The sequence below is a fragment of the Hippoglossus stenolepis genome, chromosome 23 (assembly GCF_022539355.2).
Source record: "Hippoglossus stenolepis isolate QCI-W04-F060 chromosome 23, HSTE1.2, whole genome shotgun sequence".
Taxonomy (NCBI): domain Eukaryota; kingdom Metazoa; phylum Chordata; class Actinopteri; order Pleuronectiformes; family Pleuronectidae; genus Hippoglossus; species Hippoglossus stenolepis.
This window is the reverse complement of record NC_061505.1, coordinates 11,496,684-11,518,749: the sequence shown is the minus strand read 5'-3', so window position 1 is coordinate 11,518,749 and position 22,066 is coordinate 11,496,684. Positions and strand designations below refer to the sequence as shown.

The following is a 22,066-nucleotide window of genomic DNA, read 5'->3' as shown; positions in this document are numbered from 1 at the left end:
AAAGAAAAGCACACACATGAGAACACACACTCTGGTGTAAACAGCAGGGCACTTTCACTGCCTTCTATAGTACATTAAAGCCTCTCCCTCAGTAGGTTCTTTGCATCACCCGTGTGTTTTGTTTCGTACTAGTGCGGTACACACAAAGAGCATTTGGGTTCATCCCCAACTTTACATCACCCGTCCGCTTTTAAATCACCTCAATAACTGTGTCCCATTCCAACCAAGGAGTCACTGAGACTGGACTCCCCTGCCCCCGCACTCCCCACACATCCCTGACCTCCCCCAAACCCCTGCCCTGGTCACGGAGCATGGCTCGCAGCACGTACCTTGTCTCCCTCTCTCCTGTCTCTCTCTCGCTCATGTTGGCTCAGACATAAGCAAACAGCCCTTTGAGCAAACAGTGCAACAATCTGTCAACATTGTCCTTAGCATAGAACTGCGGTAACAATATAGTATTAAAGCTGACTCATATCAGAAGAAGAATAGATATGAAGACTTGGAAAAGAAAGTATAAAAAATTAGCCGTACTTACAAGAAGAGTATGACATACATATGTCAGTGCCTATTAAAAGCTCATTAGTCCTTGACTTATAGTATCACATTTTTCACATCCATAAGTGTTTAAGAGACTCCTTTAGTTACAAGGTAATATTCTCTCTCTATATATATATATATATATATATATATATAGACATTAGTCACACTATAATGTTAATGTCAGCATTTCAGATATTTTCAATGATCTCCTTAGGTTCGTGTGTACACTTGTTTTAGCACATGCATGTGTACATGCGTGCTGCACGTGCACTTCACGCAGGTGTATTACATAGTAAGAGTGGTAATGTGTAAGCTTTTATCAGCATTTCCAAATATTTGTGTCATAGGAGTGTTTACCTTGACTCTGCATGTAGACCCCTGATAATGCATATGCAAACACATTTTTACTTCCTGTCGGATTGGAAAAGCCTCCTGTAGCTCCTGGAAGACCCCCCCCACCAATCCCCATATGCCCCCACCCCCACCATGACACACACACACAGACTTCCAGGAAATTTCTATATATTTCCTTTGCGCTGGCTCCAAAGGGGGGGCGTCAAAGGTCAGGATGGGAACATGGGATATAAGCAGGCCTATGCAGAGAATAGAAATGCTCTGACATCTTTTCACACATCTGCGCTGAATGGATGAGTGGCCCTAACTGGATATTTATAATTTACATTGCGTTACATAATTGTGTTACTTTTTTTTCATGGCATTATATTTAAACATCCACAAGTCTCATGAAATGCAATGTTGTGCACTGAATCAATACTAACATCTAGTCCTCAAAAACAGAACAGAATAATACTTATCCAAAGCCTATTTGTTTGATCATATCACATGAGAAGAATATTGTGAGAAAAATGTCTTTGGGTACATACACTGTTTTTGATGATGGCACATATTTAAGTCATTGTTACCTCATCTTTTTCTCATATCTACTTCACCCCAATATTATTCCCCAATGAGGAAAGTGCTCTCGGCATGAGATTTGAGGAACCTGGAAAGTAAAAATCAGATTTGAAAGAGTCAATTATTTGACATATTTGATTTATGAATGCATCATAGTTATGTTTTAAGTCCACTTGATTGCCGTATTGCTGATTCAGCAGCCTATTTGCATTTCCTCCCCATTTCCTCTTGTCTCAAGCATATTCTGAGATGTCCTGATTGTAGGAGGACATCTCAGTAGCATAGTCGGTACTAATCTGTCCTTTTTCAGTTTTCTGTTGTTTATCAGCCTCCATCTAGAAAAAACCAAGGACACAGCACAGAGTACAGAAGAAGCACATTTATATGAGAAATATAAAGCGAGGTGACGGATTGAAAGGGAAAAGAAACTACTTTAAAGGTGCTGTATGTTTTCTGTGCCGCCAAATGTGGGATCTCGTTGGTGGAGGTATTGTTGTGATATCGTTGTTGAGTAAAGAAATGAAGTTTGATGCTGAACTTGCAATGTTTCTGCAATCAAATGTTTTATGGTCTCAAGTCATCTCGTAGCTTAAAACTCATTTCATCAGGATTTTCTGTAATGTCAGTGGAGAAAATGACCATACAATACTAAGTGCTGTATAATGAGCAGACCCCTCTTGACCTTGCAGTGCCTTATTGACCTTGACACAGCTGCCCATCCTGTTAGAGGCCGTGTGTCACCTTGTGAACAGGGGTGGTGGGGATCTTTAAGTCATGTGGTATACTGTAGTGTCTGGATTGGCAAGGTGGCACCTCATCAGTCACAGACTACAACTTAACATCCACATTGATCTGCACAGGCTCTGTAAATAAAGAAATCTCAGCTCATAGAGAAGTTAAAGCCTGACCTCGGAGCTCCCTGAATGCAGCACGTGACAGATGCCAGTTACAGTGTTGAATAGAAATGGTGATTTTGACAATCAAGACTAAATTAGTCATTTGATCAAATTCAGTTGTTTTCCTTTTTTTAAATATACACCTGTAATGACTGTCTCTGAAAATCATCCGAACAATGGATGGGAAGTCTCGTTTTCCAGACATTATTTACTTTTTAGGCCAAATGTTTTATAAACAGGGATGGCCTATTATTTGGATAACAATGAAAGAAAACTTTTTGTTTGCCTTAAGGGAGAGGTAGTTTAGATTGTCATCATAGAAACAATGCGACATTATTTTCAAAGTCATCAATGAAGAAATCAAACGGGATCAGCATTTAGAAACACCTACCGGATAAGTGCAAGAGATCCACAAAAGAGCTTCGTTTCCAATTAATGGGCAATAGACGGACCTATGGGCCAAACCACGAGGAGCCTGTGAAGGGCTATGCGGAGACGCTATGGAGTTTCCCAGTGAGTTATGGACATGCCTTCATGAATTTTTTTTCAGATTCAATATTTTCAGGCTTTGCGCAAAGGGCGACTGCACGCATGGGTTGATGTTTAATCGCTGCCTGCGCTGCGCCCTCGTCCTTGGCGAGCTACCATCACGTTATCGCTCTATCCTGAGGGGTGGTTAAATAAAAGGCTTTTGCCAAAGCTCAGCAGGGATGCACAGTCTGGTGGGTGACTGCTCCCGCCAGCTGCACGCATCTTTTCTGACGCGGACCTCCACGCCGGTCGGACTGCGGCGCCGGGTCCCGCGCACTTGGCTTCGCATGTTGGACTCGCCGGGTTCGACCGGCGCCTCTCACTTGAGCCGCTTACGTTTAATTCTCTCACGATGTGTCTGAAAGATGCGGCAGCTGTTTGTAGATGTTGCAGAAAACGGGTAGAGGTAAGAGCGCTCGTCACATCATCCAGTGTGGTGCGTAACTTTGTGTGGCTGCGTCCGTCTGTGTGTTCAGTGTTTCAGAGGATGTTTATGTGGATTGTCAGTATGTTCGTATAGCTCCTGTGTGTGGGTGAGCACCCAATCTTGACTTCACTGGAGGCGTCTCTGGAGGTCCTTGGGATTGTGGTCCCCTGATTTGTTTTGCCAGACTCCACGCTCCTCTTGTTGTGAGAGCTGTTTCTGCACGCCACTGCGTTGTGTTTGTTTCACACAGATAATGGAAATAGTGTGTGTAATGCTGGTTCCTAGAAAACTGCTGTACAGAGGGTTACACTGCTAATCTGTAATCTCCTCTGTATGCATTAATCATTCAACTCCCTATAAATGAAGACTTTGAACCAATTTAGTCATGGATAAACTTCAGTCTCAAAAATACTTGTTTTAAAGCTGCTGCAGAGGTTGATGCAAGGTGCCATGTTGTGCAGAGCAAGGCACTAAATCTTGTGGAGTTGCAGGGTTTATTCCCTCACACACACACACACACACACACACTCAGATGTAGTATTTCCTGTAAACCACTGAAGATAAAATGGTCTCTGAGAATTGATGAGTTTGTTTCACTGTCTCGCTCCCTGGGAAAATAGGTCTCTGGTCGTTCTCCTGTAGCATGACACAGCAGAGCGGTAAGTTGAGGGTCAGGAAGGCGAATGCTGAATGTGCAGTTTTTGGCACAGGTCGTCACATACTCGTGTCAGCTGAAAAGTGTACAAGGTTATTGAAGGCTGACGGCTATAAGGGATTCCGGCAGAGGCGATGAGGAAATTATGTCACACCCGTGTCATCTGATAGCTGCGTATTTACAGCCTTGTACTTTGTCATGGGGAAGACCTGCTCAAGAACGCGGGAGCCGTCAGCTGTCTCCTCATCAGCCCCTTGTGCCATTGAGCCACTAGAACCACACCAGCTAGATTCTTCTACCGTTGCACCTGTTAGACACTTGTCCGTTAAAATAGCACATGTCAAAGGCATCATCTCACGTTAGCATCCGGTCACCTTTCCAAGGCATCTGCCACATGTCTGGATTCACGCTTGCCAACATCTGAAGCACTGGCACTTGTGAGCGACTGCTTCCAATAGCAACATGGTTGCAGCAGCTAATGTTAGCAGATAAAGCTGTAAACTTTTTATTTTGGCCACAGTCCTGGACTGCAAATTCCACCACCATGGTGAGAATGTAGAGAGGGAGGGGGGGGTGTAAAGTGTGTTTTTGTGTGTGTGCACACGCAGTTTAGATAGATGCATTCTCACGTAGGCAATGGCGGAGGTGAAAGGGTCACTGATAATCCTCAAGCTGAGTCACACGCTTATTGAGCAAAGTGACAAACGTCAAAGTGTGTAGAAAGGAGGCCATTAGGTCCGTCTGCGCACGGGTCACTCTGCCTGTGAAACCTCCATGTACCTTTAATGTATGTCAGAAATGATTTAAGTGAGCGCGGTTGACGAGTGTACGTGAGACCACAGCGTTGCTCTGCTCTGGAGCGATAATGAGGACAGACCTCCGAGGCTTTGCGTAAACTCACAGTATCATAGGAGGTCTGAAAGGGAGTCCGTGATTTACTCTTCAGTGGACACGCGCTAAAGTCGGCCGGTAAATTTTTACCGGTGTCAAACTGAAGTGTAGCAGCCACTTAACAGTCATCAGGATGGAAGCAGGCCCAGTGCAGTGCAGAGGAGTCTCTGTGTGAAAGGCTTTGTTAGTAGTCCCATTCAGTATTCATTACCTGCCATGTTTACAGCTCGTGTTCATTATGAATAAACAGTCATTTCCAATGAGCCTACAAATGCCTCTTTTAAAAGTGCGAGTGGGCACCTGGTGATACCATTTATGTGCCTGTAACGGTGTATGTTTGTTCATATTTACTGGACTGCAGAGTCTGCAGGGCTTATGAGCGAGGCTGCCGCTACACCGCCACTCCTATGTGCATTAACAGAGACCTGTGAAACATGGAGAGTAGTATGAGAAGGATGTGCAGTGCTGCAGACACAGACTGATGCCGTGTGTCATTGAGTCTCATCTGTGACCCTATATTGCAGAAGAGGGGGCATGGAGTTTAAATTGATTCAACTATTGACCTCTTAAAGCATCACTTGTAATGTACTACTAGTAACGGTGTTATAACTCTTGAAAGAATCTCTTCTTATCAAACCTGTAATATAATTCCAATATTATATTAGGGTTTAGGTTGTGTTTTATTTGCACTCGATTTGTGCTAGTTATTGGGAGTCTTGGAGTTTAATCTAGCCTGTGTCTGACCTGTCTGCCTCGGAATGCCGTCTGTATTTTCCACCGTCCTTTTGCGTCACACATCCAGGCCGCTGTGAAAGGCTGCATTCAGCATGTGGCACGGAGGAACAAGGCCGGATGCCCACATGACATGACGTGCACAGTAGAGCCACTCTGATTGTCAAGAATATCCTGGAGTTAAGAGTGTGCTAACTTTTAACATCAAGATTTCCAAATCAGCCAACCCACGCTTCAGTTATGGAAAAGCCAAAATGTAAATCATTGTCACACACAGATACGTTAATTCTGGCCATGTCATGTTTGCAGCTGCGTGGTTGAGAGAAAATGAATGAGATACTGCTGAATCATGCTACTACATCACACAGCCCTAAATGCCATCTGTCAGTCTGGACGTTCGGCATTAATATTGTTAAATCTGATAAATCTATAAATTCAAGAAAATGTAGCTTTGTTGAGAAGATCAATAATCAACATCGTCAGTTTTTGCTCTCATATTTAATTTAATGTTATCAGACAAACTGGTTGTGAACCGTGTAGGGAAACAAATTCTGGGAATTTAGTATTCATCGACAAATGAATTCAAAGACACAAAACGAGTTAAGTTCTTGGCAGACTGTACTTAAGACCAAAGGAAGCATCACCAGAAGGAATTTCATACATGAGATGAGAGAATCTGTTGTTCCTAAGGTCATGAGGCTTACGGGCATTTAAAATGTAAAAAATGATAAACTTAAGAGTTGAATGCGTGAAAATGGATATACAAAAAAAATGTGATGCTACTGATGGCACTTAATGGACAAAGGAGACAAAAGTTTAAATTAGGACATTGCATGTTAAGACCAGGAACTTGGGTCTTGCTTCCTCATTTCCGATTGGGAATGTCAGTCTGTTGTTTTCTCACATGTTGTCTCTCAGCCGCTGCTTACTGAGCTCGTTTGCACTCATTTTTGACTTTGACCTTAAACCACTGCATTTATGTGTCTGGGATGTGCAGGACTGCTTGCCTTGCTGTTGGTGGTGTTGGAGTTGACCCGGCCAAGCCGACCGTCCCCACTGAGACCCATCTGTGACGGGAGGGTCCTGAACCCTTTCATTACGGAGGCGCAGGACGCACATGCTGCTATGGTGAGAGGAAAACGTATGCATGCACTAAAAGTCATAAGAGCAGCTGCTGGAGAGATACAGCGGCCCTTGAGTTACCCACACTGGACGTTTTCATCAATGTTATACCTGTCTTGTTCTTTTAGAAGTCATGTAGAGAAGGATGTGGCCTGTCCAACGATGTCACGGTTCCCCAAACCAAAGTCAACTTCGATGACTGGGAGAAGAAAAGTGTAAGTAAACAACAGATTTAGATTTGCTATTTGCAAGTTTCTACGAGATTTGCTGGGTTTTTTTGCCACAGTTTTTGGGGTTATTTCTTCATAACTCCTGTTAATTTGCAATGGGAGAGCTGATTAAATTGTTTTGGCCCAGATTTGGCCCACATCCGGCCCACATGCCGTATGGAATGATGGCACTTGGGCGGTCTGGCTGTTTGCCAGATCTGGGCCACAAGTAAGCCATTGCAATACCACGTGTCAAGTGCCAAAGTGGCCCGAATTAGTTTGGTGCTATTTGGTCCATATTTATCATGTGCCACCTGGGCCGCTTTAGGATCACATCCAGATAACACCTTGCCAAGAGGGCCCACATCTGTTTAGGGATATCTGGGCCATATTTGCTATTTTAAAAGTGGGCATCTTTAGGCTCACATCACATTTTGTCCGGGCCACAAGAAGGACAGACATGTCTTATCATCTTGTCCCCCCTCTCTCCCACGATGAGACTCTTCAACTCCTCTCTTCATTTTTTCGACAAGGCACTGGAGCAAATCGAGGAGGTGCAGTCCGGCCTGTGGCTTCTACAACAGGCCTTCAGCTTCCTAAGAACCTCTGTCACCAACACGGCGCTGCACGGCCACATAGATAACTCCCTTAGCAACCTGCTCAGCATCAAAAATCTGCTGCGCCGTCACAACATCCAGGTGAGTCCAACACCGTCACCCCAATAGTGTGAAAAGAGCCAAATAGTATCATTTTAATACGCTGGCTCTGAAATGCACTTTGTTTTGAAGGAACAGTTTAAACCTTTTTAAATCACTTGGAGGGAGGAAAGTTTGTCATGCGCACGCTCTTTCCAATTCTTTAGATTAGACTGGCCGATATGAGCCCTTCACAGACATTTCGGTGTCTGACCTAACTCTTTGGACCGTGGGAGGAACAGGCGAAGCTGGAGAAAGAACCCGGCCAAAACGGGATTCAAACCGGGAACCTTCAGTGGCAACAATACTAACCACTACACGTATATATATCACTCGTGCTTCTCTTGAGATATCTATACTCTTTTCAGTCGGGGCGCTTCATCTCTCTCAGCTTAAATAAAATGGTGTTTAGCTCGTGAGTGACGCAAGCGGCTGGATTTGTGCACACGAAGTTTAGTGAAGGAAATACAGATAGTTCGATGAGCTCGGTTGCTTCCGAATATAAAGTGGTGCAGTTAATCGTAACCTTTTAGCACCCAACACACGTGCGTATTTTTTAAAAGCTCGTTGGATTGTTTCCGGTTCACCTACGATGGATGTGGATATGAACAGGTCCAAGTAGTGACAAAGTAAGCACTTAAGTATATGTTTATGTAAATTCTTTCTATTATATATTTGTTCCCGTTCTATTTAAGACACAGGGGTCATACTTGAACTCCAGTTGAGTTTCTTGAACTGAAATAATGCTGGTCTCTCTGGTGATAGAGAAACTGAGGGGTGTCATGGGACATTCTCTCCGCCTTTCGGGACGAGGCTGTGGGCACTGGAGCTGCTGTGCGAGCTTCTTAGTTTGCTGCAGTTATGACAACACGGCCTTTGAAACGATGTGCGGGTCCAGGCTGAGGCCTTGTGAACAGACAAACTAAATATCAATGAGCAGTCTGTGTCCAGGCGCAGGGTTCTTGGAAATAAAGAAAGTTATTTTCAAGCTGGTAACAGTTACACCAGGGAAAACTAAGAGGAATGTTAAAATGAAACAAACCTGGCAGGATTACTTATTGTGTCACTGACAAGATGATCAACATAAGAGTGTTAAAGTCGTTTTCTAGATTAGATAAGATTGCTTAAGTCTTAAACTGGCTTTGCTGACGCCTTCGGGGGTAAATGTCACGTGATGAAGAAAAGGTTTTGAGATTTCATCAAAAAGTGGAGGAAACACGAAGAATAAATAGATTTTTCAAATGAATACAAGACCAACATGCTTCTTTGTCTTCCCTTTTAGGAATATACCACACCAGCAAGTACAGCCGAGCTCAAGGATACATGGAGGGTGTCCTCGGCAGCAGATGTGCTTCAAAACTATATCATTTTCTTGCGGGGCAAAGTGCAACTCCTCCTTTCGGGCACACAGGCTTGTTGGCCGGATGTCAGCTGATCGGCTGCCCTCCCTACTCCGGGCGAAGCCAATTTGTGTTTCCAAAGGCAAAAGAGGAGGGACTTGACACTGTTGACCTGCACCCTTTGCTGGTGGACCCGGCCGTCCTCACGTGAGCGCGAGAGGGGAAAGGACAGTCCGATCCAGGCTGCGGATGAACGGGGAGACGATAGCACCTTGGAATGTAGATGTGACACATGAACACGGTGAAGAACAAAATGACCAAAAAGAAAAAAGAGGCCTTTGGGAAGCACTGCTCCAAAAGCTGTTCTACTGGCACTCTCTTGCACTTATGTGTGTGTGGATGTACTTCTGTCTAAGTCAAGACTGCGAGTTTGAATTGGTTTGTTTCCAGTGAGATTGACCCCTCACACTCTTCTCATCAGAGTGAAACCCCCAGCAAATATAATTGTCAGACCGTGAGGTCACGACAGAGCATCCATACCCAATACCACTGCAAAAAGTCCAAAATATTCGTCTTCTCAGATTCTTTTTTGTTCACAGAATATTTTAATATATTTTTTAACGGTTGTGTAATAACTATTTATACAGATTTTCTACTTTTAAAGCTCAAGTCGTAGTTTTGGTGTCGGGCTCTCCTTGCCTTGCTCACTTGTGTGACACTGAACAGATTCGCAAAGGGCTTTGACACCGTTTGCACTGGCACGCTGCTGTCTTCCTTCTTCTAGACGGGGTGTACCCCACTTGCTGTTACAGTTTCTTCCTTCAAAAGTAACAGCCAAAGACTAAAACGTCACATGAGAGCTGCGAAGCCGTTTCCCAATCAACACACTGATGGCGAGACTGTCTGAGTCTGGAAAAAAAAAAAAAGGTTCCAGCTCTTACATTTAACATCCTGGAAAAAAAGTGTCCAGCTCTTACGTTTAACATCCTGTGAGGCTCTAATTGCAAATAGTTTCCCAGAACGTGACGCTAAAGCCTCCGTTGTTCGTCATCAAACGGCAGACAGGCAATCAGTTAGTCCTGGGAACTTGGGGTTTTCTATAAAATGGAAGCTCAACTATTTCAGACTAGTTAAGTGGTCTTCCTTGTTTTCTTCCGTATTTTTATATCTTGTTGTGCAAGTGCAAGATGTTTTTAAGGATGTTTGTACATGTTTTCTTTCCTGTTATTTTTTACCCCGCTGTTTTGTCCCATAACTGTATAATTTGCTATTTAAATACAAAAATATTATTCTTGGATAAAGAGAGGATAGACGGAAAAACAACAAGGGGAAGTCTCTCCATTTCATTATTTACGTTTGTCTTTTCAGGTCAGTGGAGGGAATGAGCTAAATACAAGCTGCTTTCTCAGACCTGGCTGCTCAACACATCCCGGTCTGATTTTCCTGCCTTTTATAAAGAAGTGATAGTGAAAGAAAAACATAACTCGAAAGCAAATTTGATTTTATTTCATCGTGTTCTAGATACCTGTCGACGACATCCATTCTAACCAAAGGGAACAACATTAGTTCAACGACACAAAGCCAAATATAGGAATCAGATTCCTTGAACCTCAGCTGAACCCATGTTATAAACCAGGTTAAGGAAAAGACTGATATTAGTTTGCAGAGGGATAACATCCTGCGAGCCTGACTACTGACATCTAGTGGACACTGACAACACCTGCTAGAAACCTGCTAGTATGTTTTTCACTTATTTGTATCTGTCAAAACATGAAACTAAACCCTTGCGCAGACCTTTGGGTGTTCAAATTAAAGATACTCTTACGTTTACATTTCACATGTAAAAGTGCATGAAATGAACACAATTAAATTACATTGAGGTTTCACCTTAACAACACCACCACTGCTGCTTCAACACATGCAAACTTAAAAAGGCAGGACACAACACATGACAAAAGTAACAGCACTATATATTCAGACAAGTACAGCTGTCCGTGCCCACATGGTTGAGTGATACAATCACACTGTAAGCTTGTCTGCTCCATTCTGCAGTGCTCTGCCATTAAATGTCACCACAATAACAGCCCCCACCGACCAGGTTTGCTGGTCTCCTGGGGAACGCTGCCACTCTGCCACACGCCGGGCAGACCTCATTCCTGTCACTGAGGGTCCGGGTAGAAAACCTTGATATGAATAGCCGAGTTGTTGCGTGTACGTGTCATGGGCTCCCCGGCCTCGTCGGGATCCTCAGGTTCCAGGTCATCCACCAGCTCCACCGTAGAGGTGTTGGCCGCCAGCTGCAGCGCCCCCTGGCTGCTGGCCTGCAGCTGAAGGGCAATGTTGATGGCCCGGTTGATGGCGAGGCCCAGGCCGTGGACACAGATCTCCCTGTGACCCCCGCCTTCCAGAAGCTTCTGACAGCGAGCCAGCTGAGCACGGAAATCCGTCTTCATGTTGACATAGACGTCGTTGCGTCTCTTCGGGAGTTTGCGGGGGAGGCGCTTCCTAAGGGTATACTCCACAGGGTCCATGTCCACAGCCGGCGAAGTGGAGTCTGTGTGTGCTGGGGCCGTCTGCGGGATGGAGGACGTCCCTGGATTGCGTGGCTCTGTCATATTTGTCTGTGTCAGTTACGGCAGCGGCTGCCGCCTAATGATGAAGCTGGGGGAACAGAGACATTTTATAAAAACAAAAGTAAACATTCATTTGTTCTATTGGGAAATCAACTAAATTATTTTCATCATCTCAAAGTTGGCAGAATTATTTAATTTTCATTGAATTGTTTGCACACAAGGAAAAGCAACAGAACCTCACTAGTAATTATAAATAGCTACAATTTCACTTTATATTTAAATCAAATCAACAAATGTTCTCAGCTCCACAGCTGCATCTCATAAATTAAAATATTGTGGGGTTTTGTTCATAATTTAATTCAAAAAGTAAAAGTTTCAAAGTCAGCACTATTACCAATGATTGCGTGCACTGCACTAAACCAAGAAATACACAATGGTTATACTGTATGAATAGTAATTTACCCCAAATGACATCTAAATGTTTTTATGTACTTTTTATCTGTAGGCCACATTTTTAAAAAATGAGATTAGATAAATGCTTGAAACATTTGTTTGCATGTACACATAACTGAGGATAACTTTTGAGATGCACCTTGAAATCCTGGAGAGCCTGCAGTCATTGTTTGAATATGGAAGAAATGTATAAAATATAGAAGCTTAAGATTAAAGAGCAGGAGGAGACCGATACAGACGCTGTGCCTGTGGACAGACGGGCTAGCTTAGCATTCAGCCCTTTAGCCTCATTGGTGATAAGAAGATGACTTCTTCTCTTCAGGTGAACAGAGGTGATGCTCCACAGGTCTTCTGTCATCAGGTTGTGATAAACACATCGTAACCTACGTGAACACAACGCCGGGGGGGGCGGACTTGTCACACGTTAGCTAGCGCTAGCAGTGGCTAGGCTAACTAGCCGTGTGTGTTTTGTTTTTGTTTTATTCCGATGAAGCGTCCGCGCTTGGGGCTGGTTCGTGTGTGTGCAGAGTCCGCTCACCTTCAGGGGGAAGGAGTCCGGTGACAGAGCTGCCTTCTCTCTTCGCGCACAGTCCGGGGGGAGGGGGGGTGCGTGCTTTCCACCTAGCTGCTGCTTTAGCTGCTGCTTTAGCCGAGCGGATGTTTGTCGCCTCCGTGCGCCGGAAGTTCACGATGGGTTCACGTGATGTCGGAATAATCGGAAAAACGCTTCTTCTTCTTCTTTTTCTTGTGGTGTTTATTGGCGGCGTCACTTATACACGAATGAATATGTTTTTTCCATTATTGATACGCCCAGATTTAATTTAAGTTTTTACCATAATAAGCATTATTATCGGTGTCTATTATTATTGTTTCTTGTTATTGGTAATTGTAATGATGGTATTTCATTCTTATTTATTTAGTTTCTCCTACATTATTGTTGTTGTTGTATTGTTTTGTCAATATCTTGTCTCTTGTCTTGCAAAGTTACATCAAATATATATTTGTACTGACATGTCACACATTATTTGTCTTTGCTCTTCGTTATCATGCAACAATAGAAAGAGCTGTCAATGTGTTGTTTAAATTCACTAAACATATAAAATACTACACAGTTTGTCCATGTTTATTTTTTTTGTCCACACACCGACTTCATAACTCGGGGAAATGGGATCTTCCGAGGAGCACCTGAACGCGCACGGGTATGACAACAACATGGCGCCACTGTTTCTACACGTGTCAGCGGTGGGTGGGTGTGCTCCGTGAGATAAAGGTCAAAGATGGATGAGAGGGTCGTGGCAGCGGAGGGGATTGACTGGGGAGGGAGTGGAGCTGAGGAGGAGATGCCTGATCAGGACAAACCTTTATCAAAGAGCGTCCACACTGATCTTCCTCTGCCCCTCTCATGTCCTCTGAAATGCACACTGATCAAAGGAGACTATCTCTACTTCCATTATGGCTGCGATGGACAAGATGACAGAGGCTGGGGATGTGGCTACCGCACCGTCGAGACGATGACCTCCTGGATTTGCCACAACTTGTCTCCACCGAAGCACCAGAGCAGACCCCCACCCAGCCTCCCAGAGATCCAGCAGGCCTTGGTCGCCATGGGGGACAAGCCGGGCTCCTTCTCGGGCTCCAGGGAGTGGATCGGAACATTCGAGGCCTCCCTGGTTCTGGACTATTTCTATGACGTTCCCTGTAAGTTGGTGCACATCAGAGGTGGAGAGGCACAGCTGGAGCATGTTGCAGCGGAGGAGCTCCATCAGCACTTTGAGCAGCATGGGTCTCCAGTCATGATGGGCGGGGACAGGGACAATTCCTCTAAGGGTGTAGTGGGGGTGTGCACTGGGGACAAGGGGAGTTACTTGCTAGTCGTTGACCCTCACTACTACGGACGTCAGCTGGAGAAGACAGAGCTGCAGAGACGAGGGTGGGTGGTGTGGAGAAGAGTCTCCTCTTTGGACCAGAGTTCTTTTTACAATCTGTGCTTGCCTCAGACTGCCAAAACAACTAACGTAAACTGGATGGCAGACCTATGACACAAACAAAGTAGTTGTTATTTGTGTGGATGAACTACAACAAATCCGGGGATTTTATCATCTAGGTGCCATAGAAAGTGTCCAGACAGTTTGTGTATTGTCAGTATGTATGTTGACAAGGAGCTGCAGTGCCACCCTGTGGATAAAGTTAGAGCATGTTATGGTGTGATGATCAATTTATTTTTCAAAATATAATATCACGTTGAATCCCAGGTCTTCTTCGATACATATACAGTATCTCCCTCAGTGGTTTCTCCTATTGAGTCAAAACTAAATGCATTTCTTGGATGTATTTTCATTACTTCAAATTATTTCCATGTTGTAAAGATCTAAATTGAGCCAGATGAAATGGACTAGACGCTATTAGTATTTACTTTAGTCATTGTAAACGTAGGAAAATAATCCTTTTGTGACAGTATTTAATATTATTTTAGACTGATTTAAAATATAGGACAAGATGGTGAATGTCCCACAACATACAAGGGACATTCACCATCTTGTCCTATATTCTAAACACTGGACTTTATTGGACATTTAATTTTACTTTTGACCATCAGTTAATCGCAAAAAATACTAAAGATTCAATGGTTCCAGCTTCACAAATATGAGGATATTTGGCTTTTTCATTTAAAAAAAAAAAAATCCACATTTTGCATACATCACCTTTGCTTTCTGGGACATTGCAATGGATGTGATTTTAAAATAAAATATTTTGCAAACCCAAAAAATCTAAATCTACTGAAATATTTTCAGTAATCAGTAATGACAAAATCATAGATATTTAGACTTGAGACAGATTTAACTAATCCTTATTTATTGCTCACAATATGTTATTGACCCTCAAGAACAACAAACCTTTTCTATAATCAAAAAAATTCTAATTTTCTGACATTCTCTAATCTTTCATTTCAAGAGACATAGAAGCCATTTGATTTTAATTATCCGGCACACAGTCCTTGTAGAAAATCTGGAAGTTCCTGTCCACATCCATCCTCCCTTTGAGGAACTTCTCCAGGTTCTTGAGAGGAACCTCCACCATGTGGTTGTTGACGTGATCGTTCAGCCCGTACGCTCCGAACGCGGGGAACTTGTAGCGCACAAAGTATGGTGCATTTTGGTCAAACTCGGTGCAGCAGTAGGCCGACCACATGTATTCTGGCACAGCCACCCGGTCCAGGTTGTTGCGGCGGATCGTGTGCCCGGAGGTCGTCACCCCGGTGACCACGAAGGCCTTGCCGCCGCAGTAGTTGTTGAGGCGCTTGCGAATTAGCTCCTCGTGCTCTGCCCAGGGGCCCAAGTTGAACTCCCTGCTCTGAGGTACCACGTTCGTCAAGCTGTAGGTGGAGGCTTTGTCTAGAGGGTCCGCCTGATGCTCGTCAGGGTTTAGTTGGCCTCGCTCATATTTAACGACATCGGCGTAATCCTCGAGGACTGCTTGGGTGTCCTCAAAGTTCATATGCATGCTTGAGGACTGTGGGAAGGGCTCCATGTTGCTGCTGCTTTTCTCTGAGGCCAACTGTAGGGGGAGACAGAGGAGAAGCAGTACAGTATTGCTTGAAATGCAGTTGACAGTTTTACTACTTCAGAAAATGATCATTTACATCATTATTCATATTCAGACATTTTACCATGTTACCAACATTTGACCTACACAGTGGAGCATTGATGGTAAACATTAAAATACTGTTCATAACTTACTTGTAGCCACAGTGGTGTTGTTGCCCCAGCTGTCTAACTGCATTTTAAGGTGTGAATATAAATATTAAAAAAACAGGCAAAGCACAGTCTACTTTGAATTTAGATTGAAATGTGACCTAATATATTCAAACTAATCATATCAATGCAGATAGACATAGAAATAGCTCTCACCTGGGGCTCAAACATCCAAGGGAAGTCCACCTTCTTCTCCCCATCCGACTTCTTGAACGTGTAGGCAGAATAGATGGGAATGTGTTTGCGGGGGTCGTACAGGGTGACATAGCGCGGTTTGTCCTCGTACCTCTGGCAGATCTTCTTAAAGGAGTTGCCGAGGTAGCCCAGAGGTGGAGTGCCCATGTAGAGTGAGTCCTTACAGCGTTCCACATGGTTAAAGTCCCCCACCACCCCTGCTCGGGCCCCCTGTAGCAGCACACAGGCCAGCACGGTCATGATCGCGCCTTTTCCCTCCATCTCTCACCTTTTTAGGTCCTTTTTAGACGTCTCTTCTCCCTCTTCCGATGTCTCTCTGTCACCTGTAATGCACCACTGCGACTCTGCTATTGTCGAATAAATACAGCCTCTGTCCCAGCTCTATCAGACCCAACATTTCCCTTCTCACCTCATCTGTGCCTCGGGCAAACAGGCCTCCCATTGTGAAGTCTTTTGCATGTATTCAAAGTGCCACGATTGTCAGCAATTCACAAGCCCTGAACGAAATCTATCAGCGAGAGCATTTTATTACTGTGTGAAACCGCAGAGGGAATAAATAATAAATGAGACGTGTGCACATGGAGATGTCGTTATGTTTTGCGTCAAGTTTTTCTACATACCATTCACAGTGCACTCTCCCCAGTATAGATACCAATGGTCAAGAGTTTATGTGTCTCAGGGACAAAAGCTGATGAAAAGCTTTGTTAGTGTTAATGCAATTACTGTACAACTGCTGGTGCTGTAAAGGTATGTGACTGTTCCATGAAAACACAACTAAAAGTGAGTGAAATATCACAGAAATGCTTCAAAGACTGTTCAGTGAGACTTTGCTAAGGTTTATTATTGCTAATTAGACAAACAAGGTTCTTGTCAACATTGGGATAAATAAAGATAATTAGGCCAAACACCAGCATTACAGCTAAACCTGTGTGGGTGGGACACAGTCACCGACAAAGATCTGAAAGTTCTGGTCTACAAAGGTGGTCCTCTGGAGGAACTCCTTCAGCTTCTGGACGGACATTTCCACCACCTCGTTGTTCTCCTCATTGAGGCCGTAGTGAGCAAAAGACGGGAACTTGTAGCGCTCAACATAAGGAGCGTTGTGGTCGAAGTCAACACAGCAATAAGCCGACCACAGGTACGTTGGCACTGCAATGCGGTTGATGTTCTGCCGGCGGATCATCTTCCCCGACGTGGTGACACCCGTGACGACGTAAGCTCTGCCACGGCAGTAGTTGTTTAGCCGTTTGCGGACAACATGCTCCCGTTTGCTCCAGACTGTGTTGTGGAAGTCGGGCACCATGGGTACCACGTTGGTCAGGGTGTAGGTGGAGGCCTTGTCGTCAGGCTCGCCCTGATGCTCGTCTGGGTTGAGGCTGCCACGTTCGTAGAGGACGGCGTTCGTGTAGTCATCCAGAACAGCTTGGGCATCTTCAAAATTCTTGTGGATGTAACCACGCGGGAAGGGCTGCATCTCATCGGTATCAGAGGATGTGGATAGCTGTGAAGACAGGGCCAGGATGAGCATATTACAACAGAGTGGTGATTGCACACCATTGGTATACTCTACAACAGTGCTTACGTGATCTCAGCAAAGAAAAGACCTTGTGTCCAACCTTTTATTTTTCTTTACCTGAGGTTCATACATCCAAGGCACATCGACGCATCTGTCCCCCTCGGAGCGTTTGAAGGTGTAGGCAGAGTAGACAGGTATACGGTCCACGGTGTTGTACAGCGTCACATAGCGTGCCCTCTTGTTGTAACATTGACAAATGAACTGCAGGGAGTGGTGCCCCAGCCCTGTCGGTGGTGTCCCCATGTAGAGGAATTCCCTGCACTCTGGAGACAGCTCTTTCTCCACTCTCCCCCTCACCGCTGATGTTAACAAGGCGACGAGCAGGACGCCCTTCTGCGCCCAAAATGCCATGGCCAGGAGGCGACTGATGTCAGGTATCCTTCTTTGAATTAAGTCTCTGTATCTGCCAGTGGAGCTGAGTAACACAGCCAACACAGGTTTCACACTGTTCTCTTATCTGAGTTCAGTATGCAAAACAATGCACCTCTTACACCTCAGATCCACCCACAGCCAGAGGGACAGTTATAGGACACAGTCATAGAGTTTTCAAAGTTTACCTGTAGCCTGTGCCTTGCTGAATTCCGAGTTGTTTCGATTGGTTTAAATAGCAGCATCTTTTAGAGGAATTTAAAGAATTATACAGTGGCATTTTCTGTTTGAGTTTAGCAAGACGTGTTTGTATAAAAAGTCAGAACATTCTTAGAGACTATTAACAGGACAAAAAGTGAGTATCCAGGGTTGGTGCAAATACATCGGTGGCAACTTGCAATAGAAACTAAATTAAATAGGGATTTAACTTTACGGTCATAATCCATTACATTACATATTATTTATCCATGAAGGTACAAACCCAGACCAGCAAGAATCATGTTAGTACAATTAGCTTCAAAAAAGCCAAACTAAAAAGTGCATAATCCGTTCAGAATCAAGCACTCTAACCCGTTTCCCTATTTTGTGATGGTATAGTGAAAACGTTTCTTATACAAATCATGACATGCAAAAGAATAAAAAAAGAAAAACCATAGAATGACAGATGGACTTGTGGTTTTCATGCCACTACAGTTCATTAGCTAAGATCCCAGCAGTGAACATAATGGAGGGATGTGTTGGCAAACTCTTCTATGGCCCACTCATCCTCACTGATACTGATGGATAATCTGTTGAAATTTAGAGCTACTAGTACAGTGTTGATTCCAAACCTGCCTGTTTGGAATGGGCTGTTTTCTTGTCCTGTGCAAATGCTCCAGAGCCACTTCAGAATTTTCCCTTGTCATTAGTGAGTCCTCCTCACACAGATCTACAATTCACTTGTTTATTCTTTGTGTGCTGGATGTTGTGCAGAGCTTTGTATATTTGTATATGCAGATTGAAGTTTGAAAACGTTGTGTTCATCCTACCTGGATTATCTGCAATGAAGAATTTATAGGCAATGGTTATAGGTGCAACTAAAATAATCAGATTATCAAAATGATCTGACGACGGTGTGACACAGTTGCAGACCACTGCGGCAGTTCAGCCGTATTCATATTTTATTAATAGTTAACGCATTGCGTGTACAAGTCGCGCTAAAGTCGGCACAGCACTTTCTCTGGCAACTTAATACAATACAATACACATGCCAAGTGTGAAGCTGATGAGATGGTTGAACGGTTGTTGAGTTACGAAATCCACATACAGGCAGACAGATGTTTGTGGAATTAGTAGCTAGGTTTCAAAACACACAACGCCAGAACTATGCAACAAGGTCTCAATTGAAGTTTATCTTAGTTAGGTCTGTTTCCTCAGGCCATGTCTCTGTTCGCTTGAAGGGATTTTCCGACACACAGCCTTTATAGAAAATAGTCATGTCCCTAAAGATGTCTGTCTGGCTCCTCAGGAAGTCCTCCAGAGACTTCAGAGGCACCTCCACCACACTGTGGCCAGTCTGTCCATTCAGTGCATAGCCCCCGTAACTGGGGAACATAAACCTCACCTCATATGGGGAGTTGCGGTCGAACCAGGGGCAGCAGTACGCCAGCCACAAGTGTTTTGGGATCGCTAGGCGGTCCCTGTTATCTCGCTGGATAGTCGCCCCTGAAACAGTCACCCCTGCCACCATGAAAGATTTGCCTTGGCAGAAGTTATTGAGGCGCTGGCGGACGGTGTCCAAGTATGGATTCCAGGAGGTATCCAGGAAGTCTGTGATTAATGGCACTACATTGGTCAGGGTGTAGGTGGAGGATTTGTCATCTGGCTCTGCTTGGTGCAAGTCAGGATTCAGCGGGCCACGTCTGTACCCAACGGCGTCTGTGTAGTCCTCCAGCACGGCCTGGCTGCCCTCAATCAGAGGGGGGGAGTCGTCAGTGAGGGGAAGGGCTCTCATTTGTGCACTTTCATCACCAGAGAGCAACTGTAGGGAAGTAATACAAAATGAGGCATTGTTTATTTTGGAAATGGCTGTAGCCCAGAACAACTCTATTAGGCAGTACCACAGGTGAAATATTCACCGCATTTTGGCATTAGTTATGATCTCAGTAGCTTATTTCCATCCCTGTATAATTAAAGTGTTTGGGGGAATATTTAAGGGACTAACAGGACTTAAGGGACTATAAACTTATTTTGTTTATACACTTTGATGCACGTCTCATTTATGTCTGTTCTCATCAATGTTTTGAATATTGTTATTTTTTTGTTGATGTGCTCTGTTGCATCTATTGCACTTCTGTCCGTCCTGGAAGAGGGATCTCTCACTTGTGACTCTCTCTGAGGTTTCTGAATTTATTTTCTTGCTAAAAGTTTTTTTTGGGGTAGTTTCTGAAGGTTGAGGGCCGAGGATGTTGCACCTTGTTAAGCCCTACGAGACAAATTGTGATTTGTGAATATGGGCTATACAAATGAAATGCTATGGATTAATTCACTCTCTGTACCTGAGGCTCAAACATCCAGGGTGTGTCCATCCTCCTCTTCCCGTCAGACTTCTGAAAGATGTAGGCCGAGTAGAGGGGTAGACGGCGGCTGCTGTCGTACAATGTGGCATAGCGAGCTTTGTCTGCATACACCTGGCAGATCCTCCTCAGGCTGTGCCCTCCGACCCCTGCAGGTGGAGTCTCCATGTAGAAAAAATGGCTGCAGTCTCTGAAGCTGTCTGACACGGTGGCACTCACCGGGTGGTAGGCCGTCAGCAGGGAGAAGGACAGGGCCCAGGTGGGGAACAGACGCATCCTCACTCAATGGGAGTTGATGGAAAAACAAGTTATTTCCACCTGCATGTCTGGGTTTGACAATTCTGCATTTTCCGTTTCAGGTGTAGTCTTGTATTGGTGATGCCTTCATATTCGGTGTAAGGGCTGTTGGACAGAGACTGAGGATGCAAAGCAGCAGCAGCAGCTCACAGCGAAACCATTGGCTGGATCATTGACTTATCTGGTTCTACAATGTCGGTGTGGCCATGCATCTCTGCACAAGCTGTGTCCACGTTTTCTCACTTATCACATAAAGTCACTGTCTCCACTGTAATTGACTCATTCAAGACCATTTTTGAAACATATATTAGAAGCACATCCAGGGCTGAATTGGCCACTGACACTGCACATTATAAGGGCTGTGTCAATTATATAAGAAAGGACATTTTAAACACAGTATCGAACGATATAAAATAAAATGACAGACTGCATTTTGACACAGGATCCCATGAAGACATTGCAGCTTAAGGTTCTCATTTCAGTTGGATGATCCTGAACACCAGTGCAATTATAAATTAAACCGATTTTTAATTCAACGTCATTAGCTTTGTCTCGGAACAGTGTGGTGCCCAGTTGGTCCCCTTGACTGGTTTGATCACCTGCAGGTTCAAATGTGCCTCTAGATCTTTTTAACCATCATAATTGACCAATATTCTGAATTAACATCCTATCAAACTAACTCAAGTTTAAATATCTACACGAATTAAAAAGCTTCTTTCATTTCCTCATTTGTGATCACTCCCTGGATGACGGACATGTTACATGTTATTCAACGAAAGCAGTGGAAATTGCAGAAGGGAGCAGTTATGTTGAATCCAAAGGCTTTAATGCTTTAATCTTTTTTTTTGCAATTTGTTTATTGGTTTTCAACATTAAGAAACAAAATCGGAAATATATAAGCAGACATATAATAGTACTAGAGCCATATCTTCATCTTCCATGAAGTGGATGAAAGATTCCCAAATAGAATCGAAAGCTTTAAGGTTGCAAGTAATGACACATTTGATTTCACTTGTGACTCTGCAACTTAATAAAATATGACTGCCTGTACTAACGTTGCTCTGGTTGTGTTGTTTATAATCCAGGATGTTCTAAACTATTATAATCTCGCCTTCATGCATGCAGTTATGTCCCCGATTGGGACAACAATCATCTGTGCATACAGTTCCACTGTAGTTCAACAGCGCCCGCTGCCGATCAAACCCCGCTACAGCCTCCCACAAACGCATGACATGCCCTGCTCATCAATCACTTCTCCTCCGAAGTTATTCGAGACAATCGCTCGAAAATACACCAAGCACCCCGCGCTTTAAGCTACTCCCTGTATACTTTCAGTAAACAAC

At 44.1% G+C, this 22,066-nt stretch overlaps 5 protein-coding genes and 1 pseudogene across 6 annotated transcripts; 2 read left to right on the top strand and 4 right to left on the bottom strand.

The window, feature by feature from the left end:
• Window positions 1-2,723: 2,723 nt before the first annotated feature.
• On the top strand, window positions 2,724-10,279 carry epoa (erythropoietin a). Of its 2 annotated transcripts, none has more exons than XM_035148948.2 (5): window positions 2,724-2,864; window positions 6,585-6,715; window positions 6,838-6,924; window positions 7,452-7,616; window positions 8,896-10,279. In XM_035148948.2, exons 1-5 carry the CDS (start codon window positions 2,852-2,854, stop codon window positions 9,046-9,048), a joined length of 549 nt encoding a protein of 182 aa, XP_035004839.1. In that variant the 5' UTR covers window positions 2,724-2,851; the 3' UTR covers window positions 9,049-10,279. The 2 variants fall into 2 exon arrangements, with proteins under 2 accessions (XP_035004839.1, XP_035004837.1); XM_035148946.2 differs by lacking the exon at window positions 2,724-2,864 and adding an exon at window positions 3,046-3,288.
• A 158-nt stretch (window positions 10,280-10,437) lies between these two features.
• pop7 (POP7 homolog, ribonuclease P/MRP subunit) lies at window positions 10,438-12,672 on the bottom strand. The gene is made up of 2 exons (XM_035148949.2): window positions 12,518-12,672; window positions 10,438-11,614 (listed from the first exon to the last, which is right to left on the bottom strand). Exon 2 carries the CDS (start codon window positions 11,566-11,568, stop codon window positions 11,113-11,115), a length of 456 nt encoding a protein of 151 aa, XP_035004840.1. The 5' UTR covers window positions 11,569-11,614; window positions 12,518-12,672; the 3' UTR covers window positions 10,438-11,112.
• A 497-nt stretch (window positions 12,673-13,169) lies between these two features.
• ufsp1 (UFM1-specific peptidase 1 (non-functional)) lies at window positions 13,170-14,177 on the top strand. The gene has a single exon (XM_035148945.1). The coding sequence runs from the start codon at window positions 13,257-13,259 to the stop codon at window positions 14,016-14,018; it is 762 nt and encodes a 253-aa protein (XP_035004836.1). The 5' UTR covers window positions 13,170-13,256; the 3' UTR covers window positions 14,019-14,177.
• Window positions 14,178-14,991: 814 nt separating this feature from the next.
• On the bottom strand, window positions 14,992-16,280 carry LOC118102631 (annotated as a pseudogene).
• Window positions 16,281-16,746: 466 nt separating this feature from the next.
• Window positions 16,747-17,941, bottom strand: LOC118102627 (endonuclease domain-containing 1 protein). The gene is made up of 2 exons (XM_035148944.1): window positions 17,560-17,941; window positions 16,747-17,427 (listed from the first exon to the last, which is right to left on the bottom strand). Exons 1-2 carry the CDS (start codon window positions 17,851-17,853, stop codon window positions 16,846-16,848), a joined length of 876 nt encoding a protein of 291 aa, XP_035004835.1. The 5' UTR covers window positions 17,854-17,941; the 3' UTR covers window positions 16,747-16,845.
• Window positions 17,942-19,011: 1,070 nt separating this feature from the next.
• Window positions 19,012-21,962, bottom strand: si:dkey-85k7.11 (endonuclease domain-containing 1 protein). Its single transcript, XM_035149238.2, has 2 exons — window positions 20,409-21,962; window positions 19,012-19,891 (listed from the first exon to the last, which is right to left on the bottom strand). The coding sequence occupies exons 1-2, from the start codon at window positions 20,700-20,702 to the stop codon at window positions 19,250-19,252; spliced, it is 936 nt and encodes a 311-aa protein (XP_035005129.2). The 5' UTR covers window positions 20,703-21,962; the 3' UTR covers window positions 19,012-19,249.
• Window positions 21,963-22,066: the final 104 nt, after the last annotated feature.

Bases quoted from the DNA above. Each gene is read 5' to 3' on its own strand.
- epoa (XM_035148946.2), top strand. From the start codon at position 3,267: ATGTTGCAGAAAACGGGTAGAG. The intron at 6,925-7,451 runs GTAAGTAAACAA...TTTTTCGACAAG, and splicing joins ATGACTGGGAGAAGAAAAGT to GCACTGGAGCAAATCGAGGA. The intron at 7,617-8,895 runs GTGAGTCCAACA...CTTCCCTTTTAG, and splicing joins TGCGCCGTCACAACATCCAG to GAATATACCACACCAGCAAG.
- pop7 (XM_035148949.2), bottom strand. From the start codon at position 11,568: ATGACAGAGCCACGCAATCCAGGGACGTCCTCCATCCCGCAGACGGCC.
- ufsp1 (XM_035148945.1), top strand. From the start codon at position 13,257: ATGGATGAGAGGGTCGTGGCAGCGGAGGGGATTGACTGGGGAGGGAGT.
- LOC118102627 (XM_035148944.1), bottom strand. From the start codon at position 17,853: ATGGCATTTTGGGCGCAGAAGGGCGTCCTGCTCGTCGCCTTGTTAACA. The intron at 17,428-17,559 runs GTAAAGAAAAAT...CTGTCTTCACAG, and splicing joins CTTGGATGTATGAACCTCAG to CTATCCACATCCTCTGATAC.
- si:dkey-85k7.11 (XM_035149238.2), bottom strand. From the start codon at position 20,702: ATGCGTCTGTTCCCCACCTGGGCCCTGTCCTTCTCCCTGCTGACGGCC. The intron at 19,892-20,408 runs GTACAGAGAGTG...ACTTCCCTACAG, and splicing joins CCTGGATGTTTGAGCCTCAG to TTGCTCTCTGGTGATGAAAG.